This window comes from Drosophila subobscura, chromosome A, assembly GCF_008121235.1.
Source record: "Drosophila subobscura isolate 14011-0131.10 chromosome A, UCBerk_Dsub_1.0, whole genome shotgun sequence".
Taxonomy (NCBI): Eukaryota; Metazoa; Arthropoda; class Insecta; order Diptera; family Drosophilidae; genus Drosophila; species Drosophila subobscura.
In genome coordinates this window covers 23725125-23733319 of record NC_048530.1, presented here as the reverse complement: position 1 = coordinate 23733319, position 8195 = coordinate 23725125, and the positions used below count along the sequence as shown (strand labels likewise).

The following is an 8195-nucleotide window of genomic DNA, read 5'->3' as shown; positions in this document are numbered from 1 at the left end:
CAATAACTATTAATCACTTGTAATAATATTTCAATAAATGTCATTTTATATGGCCAATATTATTTCGATTGGCTCGATGTTTTATTACATTTAGAGCTAAAATTAGTCGATACATTTGCTTATTTCAGACCGGACACAAATCAATAGTTGATCCAATTTCTTTGCCACGATATTTTCGATAGGAATAACAGACACGCACACACACAATCTCAAGGCTTTGCCAACTCCAAGCCTTGACTATTCGATGTCCTGTTCTGTCCGTACGTTGTCCGTCCGTTGTCCGTTGTGTCGTCTTACAGCTATGCGTAAGCAGACCCCCTTGGCCAATAAAGATAGGACAGATAGTTGGAACAAATCCCAGCCATAAGCGGATCAACATATTGTACATAGATATGTCTGTACGTGATGCGCGTATTCACATGTCTATTAGCTGTAAAGCATTAAAACTTATTCGAGGCTGGGGGACTCAGCGAAAAAACACGAGCAGTGCTAGTGGAGCGAGCACTCTGTATCTGTCTCTGTCTCTGTCTCTATCTAAGCGATGTAGTCGCACTCTTCTAGGCCATGACAACGAAGAAGGAGAGGCGAAAGTCGAAATTTTGTTTGCTATACAAAGTCAATGATTAAAGTAGTTAGAATATTTTTAGAATAGTGCAGTGGATCTGGGGTCTGCGGTTAACGGACAGCGGATAACGGACAGCGGACAGTGTGCACTTGTGTCCGTGTAAACAACGCGCTAATTGCTAGGGTTCGATACTGAAATAATGGCCCTGGCCTTAAGCTTCCTTCCTAATTTGTTTATCTTTAACTTAGACAGAGAAAAAACAAAAATATTTTGTTTATAACATATTAAATACACCTTTCTTTGAGGAGGAGCAGGAGGAGGAGGAGAATGAGGAGGACAGGGGAGAGGAGAGGAGATCGTGGAGATCTGGCCTACACACTGTAGTTACACACCCACATAAAATGTAAATGGAAAGTGAAGCATCGTAGCTACCGTAGGTACAATGGGCGCCACAATGGGCCAACGAGATGGGGCGGGGAGGAATGGGAAGGGTGTGGATGTGGATGTGGGACTGGGATCAGTTTCAAACATTTAGAACTGAAATGGCGGCGTTTCGCGGCACGTGTGTGTGCCCATGGGCGTGATCACCACGTGGAGGGTGAGCGTGTTGCGCTGATTGCCACTCAAGTGTGGACTCAGTGAGGTTGACTCCTGCTCCAGCTCCTCGTACGGCAGCAGATTATCCAAGTTGATGACGCGCGATGTCTCCGAAAAGTACTCGGTGCGCTCCACCATTGTCCGAATGTGCGTTATCTGGTTCTGCACGCCCACAATCAGGACAGCAATCTGCGCGGGAAGAAGATTAAACGATGACAAATGACAATCGGGGGGGGACACACCCACTCACCTTGAAGCGCTCCTCGTCAATGTTCTGATTCTTGCAGGTGACACGCAAGCGCACCGTGTTCAGGTAGCAGCCAGGCACATCCTCGCCCCACACCATTTTGGCTCTATTATACTTGACGCCGCGCGGGAAGAACTCAATCTCCCAGGTCATGCAAGGATCTGTGGAGCACGAGAGGATGAGCCAAGGACATGCATGAAATGACGCTGTGCGACTCACCATCGTCAGTTTCCGCAATGCTGCGCTGTGAAAAGAAGCAGGTCACATAGTTGACGTAGCGCTCGATGCGATCGAAGTGTGGCACATTGATGTCGACACTCCAGGTGTCGTTCCAGTAGAGTCTGGGCGTGAACTGCAGCTCGCCGCACTCGCTGGCGCGCACCTGACGCACGCGATCCTCCTGCCCGGACTGGTAGCTCATGCCAATGGCAATGCGCTCGACTAGGAACTCCTTGTGGTACTCGGTGAGTGGATCTATTAGCAGATGCGACAGCTGACGGGGCGTCATCATGCCGAAGCGAATGTGCATGACTGTCTGCTCGATCAGTTCCATGAAGGTGTTGGCCTTCTTCTCTATGCTGGTGTGTGGTGAGCTCTCGATGAGCTCGCGACGATGCAGCAGCCAGGTCTGCAGGATCGTGAACAGTTTGTACTCGCTGGAGATGACGATGTCGTTCTGCTGCAGCAGCAGCTCGAGTATGGCTGGATCCATTTCGACGAAGTCCTTGGACTCGGCGACCATCTCGAGGTTCCACTTGAGGAAACGCTTCAGCGTCTCGGTGAGATCATTGTGTGTGGGCGTAAAGGAGAGTGTGTACTGCAGCCAGGAGACCAGATAGCCGCTGGTCGCCGCCTGCGCCACATGCTTCGTCATGTAGCCCACACACAGATCGATCAGATCGCGCACATTGTACTTCTCGGAGATGGCCAGCATGGGCATGACCGTCTGCAGCGTCACCTCGATGTGGCCCACGTACAGATATTTGATGAACTGCGGAAAGACGGCCGCACAGCAGGCCTCCTCGTGCAGCTCGATGACGCGCTTGCGGCACTCGTTCCACTCGGGGTTCATCAGCATCACCTGAAAGACGTCGCTGCTGGCGGAGAGTATGACCCGGTGGGCGGGGTACTCCTTGCCATCCACCAGCAGCACTATGTCCGACATCAGCTGCTCCGCATAGAGGTGAGCGATCTTGTTCAGCACGCTGTTGGCGTCGATCATCTGCAAGCATCGGGCATCGGGATTCTGGATTAGTCAAGCCAAGGTCCATGGTGGCGGGTGCTTTTGGCCATACTCACTGTGCTTGCCCCATCCTGGGTGTCCTCCGTCTCCAAGCACTTGCGCCTCTTTGCCTCCTGGTCCTCGTTGGGGTCGCCGCCTGTGTTTGAGCCGTTGGCACTGGCGTTGCCATTGGCGTTGGCGTTGGCTGCTGCCTCGGCTCCGGCGGCTGCCGGGCCAGCTCCGGCAGCAACTGCGCCACCACCAGCTGCACCTGCACCTGCACCTGCACCCTGCAAGCCAGCACCACCCCCGCGTGCACCTACACCACCCACAGCGCCAGCGCCACCTGAGGAGGCCGCGCCTCCATTCCCATTCGCGTTCATTGCAGTCTATCAAAGTCCACTTCGATCCGAGTTGCACGCAATTCGAGTAGCTGCACTTGTAACTTGATCCTTTACAGTATTTCAGTGCTGCGAGGCAGAAACATCGTAGATTATTCGTGGGGTGCAAAGGCAAATAAAACAAATCGGAGCTAGTGTGGCCGTTTATCTCTACGTCTGCTTTCCAGTATTTTAGCAGCAGTGTAACCGCGGATTACCAGCATACCGCGGATAAAATATACCGAAATATACCTTCGCAGAGCGGTAGATTCGGTTAGTTTTTTAGACTAACAAAACTAGAAATTAAAAACAATTAAACAAACGCCACAAGCGACAGGAAAACTTTCAACGAAAATGTGTAGCTTTTGTTTTTAGCAGTTTGACTTATCATATGAACGGCCTGCATTTCGCTCACCTTCAAAAAGTTCCGAGCTGTGCAAGCTGCAAGATTTTGACAAGCGTCGAAAAGCCAATAGACCAACCAATTTTTCGGTCGCTCACATATGAGAGCGTAGAAAGCTAAAAATGGAATGCGCTTGCATGTGTGACTGAATTCGGTCTTCTAGTGAGGGAGTTTGATGAGTTTATGAGCTTAAAAAATCAAAGTGCTTGTTCTTGAGTCTCTAGAGTCCCACTCTTTCGGGAATATGTCTGTCCAAACGTTGATGTTCACAAACACATCTTTTACGATTCATAAACGGAGTAACCTTGATTGCAAATGTGAAAATGTTTCAATTGAAAATTGTTTATTCTGCTGATAAATTGTCCCTAAGAATCACTTAATAGTAGCCTGCTGGACCACGAAATTGATTTATTACATGTCGAAACGCAAGACATCCCAACGAATTATTAACTAGGTACAAAAGAGGCTCACACACGGATAGGGGGCACAAAGAGTCGAAGGGGAGACTAAAATTTGATCACGATCACAACTGAAACGATTATTAATATTATTTGATGCGGCCTTCATTTAGCATTCACGTGTGGCTGGGGCTGGGGCTTGGGCTGTGGCTGTGGCGTCGTTGATGTTGTCTGTTAAATGCGGAGCTTCAATCCTCATGGAGGCGGCTGCTGCTGCTGCTTCTGCCGCTGCCGATGGAGTGGCTCGAACGTAGAGGGAAAGTATTACAATTACTTTGGCGGTGGCATATATTTCCAGGGTGATTTTGTTCATCAGATTGCGAAGGCTGACGTGACGAGCGCTCACTCAGAGCTCGTCGTGGCCGATGGTCTTCTTCAGATAGGCCTTCAGCTCGGGCAGGGTGCGGCTGCCCTCGTACTCGTCCTGCCGCTGTCCGTTCTTGTAGAGGAAGAGCGTCGGATAGCCCTCGACCTGCTCGTCAATGCAGATCTGCTTGTTCTCGGGCGCCGTGCAGTCCACCTTGGCGATCACGACCCCGGACTGGGCATTGTGCGTCTCCGTGGCCAGCTGCTCCCATGTCGGCTGCAGCTTCTGGCAGTGTCCGCACCACGGCGCGTAGAACTTGATGAAGGCGGTGCCCTCGGCCACGGCCTGGGTGAACGCCGCCTCGCCGCTCAGCTGCTGCGGCTTCAGCTTCTCGGCCTCCTCGTCCGCCTTCTCCTTGGCCGCTTCCTGGGCCGCGGTGTCGCTGCTCTCCTTCTTCTCTGTGGGCACGCCCACCATCTTCTCCACGTACGTCTTCAGCGTGGGCAGATCCCGAGCACCCGAGTACTTTTCTATTTTCTTGCCATCCTCGATCCACAGCAGCGTGGGGTAGCCCTTCACCTCAAAGTCCTGGCACACGGAGCGGTACTGCGTGCAGTCAATCTTCGAAATGGTCACGCCCGAGAACTGCTTCAGCTCCTTGGCCAGCTCATCCCAGGTGGGAGCGAGGCGCTGCAACGCAACAGAGAGAGAAAGAGAGAGATAAGATATGGCGTTGGGGTGCCAGTGCCGCCAGAAGCCATTACCTGACAGTGACTGCACCAGGGGGCAAAGAACTTGACAAAGTGGTTGCCGCTGGAGACATGCTTGGCAAAGGTGTCCTCGGAGAGATCCACCACCTTGCCCAGATGTTGATTGGCCACGGGCACTGTGCCGGCGCCTGCGTTCTCCTGCAGCTTCTGCTCGGCCTGCTCCGCCTCGGAGAGTGTGCTCAGCTCGTGGTTGATGAAGTCCGTGATGGCGGGCAGGTCCCGGGTGCCCTTGAACTTCACCGACTCAGCCTCGCCGAGCTTGAAGAGGCGCAGCGTGGGATAGCCGGTGACCTCGTGTTCGGCACACAGCGACTGGTGCTTGGTGCAGTCCACCTTGGCAATGATCACCTTGGGGTCTTCGACATTCATTATCTCGGCCAGCTGCTCCCACAATGGGTGCAGGCGCTTGCAGTGTCCGCACCTGCAAAACAAAGGAACAAAATCCGTGATAAGAGCGTTCTCTGTTCGCCTTTCTTTGTGCAGCAACAAAAGAGTTTATCAAGCTAAAGCGAAAGCTTAGAGGCAGAGGCCTAATCTTGGATGTGAGACGGCCACTTGCCAGCAACATAACTCAATTTAATCTAATTAGCTCAGAGGGCGGGAGAGAGCGGCTATGACACTGATAAGGGCCCTGCCCCAGGGTGAGTGGGGACCAAGACTTAAGCATTGTGTTTAATATTTGTCAATCAATGGCCAGGCCAGAGCACGTTGGACTCTGCCGAAACAAAGCCCCTTTGATCGTCTTATCTGAGGACGTGTCCCAGTCCAGCCCTATGACGAATCCCACTGCTGATTGGCAGCAGTAGTCAGCCCTCGACGGTATCGGCCTCGGATACAGATTCAGATTCGATTCACGGACCAGCTGTGTGGCAGCGTCAGCCAAAAATTGATGATACGTGTTGTAGCAGCCAAGAACATGCACACACACATGCATACATCCCTGTATATGTGTGAGTGTGCGTGGCTTTTGGCATACATTTGCATGTGTGTGTGTGTGGAGCCTGCTGATTCGCCGGCGTCTTTTTTTGTGCCATAAATGAGCGCCAGCAGTTGATCAAATATTCATAGAGAGATGATGTGTTTCACGTTCCACTTACCATGGTGCAAAGAATTTGACAAACACATTGCCGGCTTGGATTGCCTGATTGAATTTTTCGGGGTCCAGCTCCACGGCAAACTGCTTCTCGACATTCTTGACCGCCTCCTCCTCGGCACGCACGGTGACGGATAGGTGGGGCGACAGGAAGAACGCGCACACAGTGATCGGCACCAGAGATCTCGCAAACATTTTTAATAAGACTAAGTAACTTTTTTTTGTACAACTAATTTTATTTTGCCCCGTAAATGTTATGTACCAGTGTGACCGCGGAAGTATCGATCAAATATACCGACAGACCCTCGGAAATATACCGAAATATACCCTTGCATTTTCTAAATATACTGTAAATATACCGCATTCTTCAATCATATTCTTCGATTTTGATGTTCTATTTGATATTACTAGCTAGTTAGGAGTCTTCGCGCTAAAACTATAATTTTATCCGATGTATCAGTGAATTCTCCAAGAGACTATCTGGTTTTCACGACTTCTTTTTCTTGGAATACTATTGAATATACCTGCAATATACCAAACTTTTCTAAAAATACCGTAAATAAATCATATTCCTCAATTCTGAAATTCGATTCAATTGTATAAGCTTGTTAGGACTTTAGCACTGAAGTTATAATTTTATTCGACTCCTCAATTAATTCTTTACAATTTAGCTTATTAGAATTACTAAAAGTGGACGGATTTACTTAGTGCATTTTCTGTTGTTTGGTATTTTCTGTTATGTATGCATGTAAGCCATTAACAGAGTCACACTTGGACCAGCCCTGTTAACTTGTAACATTTAAAAAGCTTTCTTTGTTAGCACGCGCAACGAAGGGGAAGAACTATGTTTCTTAATTTTAATATTCCAATCAATATTAGAAGCTAGTTGGGACCCTTTTTTATAACATTTTCAACCAATACATATTACAAAGATGTGTACACACTTTGCGTTGCTCCTGGTTCCGTTCCGCAACTGGTTCCGCTTGTTTCATATCGATACTTTCCATGCTGGCGATAGAGGGCGCCTGCGTTAAATTCAAATTTGAATTATGAATTTTTCATTATTCTGCGGTTTTTGCCACGTTTTTGTTTGCTTTGCTTTGCTTCTGCGACCAAAATTAGTTGCAATTAGCTTTTGGTCATGGCCAATCATAATTAGCCACCCAAATCCCTTTCGCCCAAGCCCCCCTCTGGTGCCACTAACCAACTTTTTGTGTTTGTTTTTTCCTTGTTGGTTTGCTGGCAAATAATCACGCTTTTAAATTTTATTGCTGTGGCGCGCTGCCTGTGTTTGGGGTTTCGCTTTGTCTCTTCGCTTGTTTGGAGAGAGTGTTAAGGGTTACGAGAAGCGTGCTGGAATGCGACTCCCCGTCTGGCTGGGGGATTTGTTTAGAGTCTCATTAGTGACGCTCACGATGCGATTTGGCTGTTCTACCCCTGCCCCCTCCCCCTCTCCTACCATGAGGACTGGCGGTGGAGTGCTGCTAAAGGGGTTTTATGTGTTTTAGTAGCAATTTGACAAGAAGGATGGCTGATCGCTTGCTTTATGATCAGACTGGGTACCCTTGGTGCTGGTGCGGCCCCCACTTGACTTGTGTCTGTCAGTCGGCGCCTTGAATTGAAATTGGATTTATTTGTGTGCGGTCGCAAGGGGCTTGCTTAGTTGCGAGCTGCTTTCACATTAGTCTTCTGTTTTTAATTCTCGGTTTTCGGTTTAGCCGCCACTAAAGAACAAACAAAAGAAAAAACCACTGAAATTTGCTGTGCGCTTATAAATTTGTCCATGCGTTGACAGTTCCCGTCGACTTTCGCTCTCTCACTCTCTCCGCTCTCCACTCTCATCTTCTAATCATGCCTCCCCCCTCACACCGTCGAAGATTGCGTGCTCCATCATTAGTGCCGTTACTTTATGCTCTTCCGTTTTGGTATTCAGCTTTGCTTGTTCGCTGCTCTGCTCTCTGTGCTCTGCCGTTTCTGCTGCTGCTGTTGCCGTTGCTTTGCTCTTCCGCTCTTCCTTGTTCTTTCGTTTGCCCTTCCCCCATTGTTGCCAGCACACTGCTCGAGGCGGAGATGTCGACTTTGATCAGCTGTTTGCACCGCTGAAGATTACAATAAATAGCGAAATTCCTTCTGCAGTGCTTCCACATGATTTG

General features: G+C 49.4%; 2 protein-coding genes across 2 annotated transcripts; both read right to left on the bottom strand.

The window, feature by feature from the left end:
* Window positions 1-40: 40 nt before the first annotated feature.
* On the bottom strand, window positions 41-3168 carry LOC117903902 (BTB/POZ domain-containing protein 17). The gene is made up of 4 exons (XM_034816406.1): window positions 2709-3168; window positions 1629-2631; window positions 1413-1570; window positions 41-1351 (listed from the first exon to the last, which is right to left on the bottom strand). Exons 1-4 carry the CDS (start codon window positions 3012-3014, stop codon window positions 1097-1099), a joined length of 1722 nt encoding a protein of 573 aa, XP_034672297.1. The 5' UTR covers window positions 3015-3168; the 3' UTR covers window positions 41-1096.
* Window positions 3169-3786: 618 nt separating this feature from the next.
* On the bottom strand, window positions 3787-6297 carry LOC117903903 (thioredoxin domain-containing protein 5 homolog). The gene is made up of 3 exons (XM_034816407.1): window positions 6047-6297; window positions 4944-5370; window positions 3787-4869 (listed from the first exon to the last, which is right to left on the bottom strand). Exons 1-3 carry the CDS (start codon window positions 6235-6237, stop codon window positions 4219-4221), a joined length of 1269 nt encoding a protein of 422 aa, XP_034672298.1. The 5' UTR covers window positions 6238-6297; the 3' UTR covers window positions 3787-4218.
* Between the last annotated feature and the right edge of the window lie 1898 nt (window positions 6298-8195).

Excerpts from the sequence above, each read along its gene's own strand:
- LOC117903902 (XM_034816406.1), bottom strand. The coding sequence starts at position 3,014 with ATGAACGCGAATGGGAATGGAGGCGCGGCCTCCTCAGGTGGCGCTGGC. Across the intron at positions 2,632-2,708 it reads CCCAGGATGGGGCAAGCACA|ATGATCGACGCCAACAGCGT; the intron begins GTGAGTATGGCC and ends CGATGCTTGCAG. Across the intron at positions 1,352-1,412 it reads TTGACGAGGAGCGCTTCAAG|ATTGCTGTCCTGATTGTGGG; the intron begins GTGAGTGGGTGT and ends CTTCCCGCGCAG.
- LOC117903903 (XM_034816407.1), bottom strand. The coding sequence starts at position 6,237 with ATGTTTGCGAGATCTCTGGTGCCGATCACTGTGTGCGCGTTCTTCCTG. Across the intron at positions 5,371-6,046 it reads GTCAAATTCTTTGCACCATG|GTGCGGACACTGCAAGCGCC; the intron begins GTAAGTGGAACG and ends TTTGTTTTGCAG. Across the intron at positions 4,870-4,943 it reads CCTGGTGCAGTCACTGTCAG|CGCCTCGCTCCCACCTGGGA; the intron begins GTAATGGCTTCT and ends GTTGCGTTGCAG.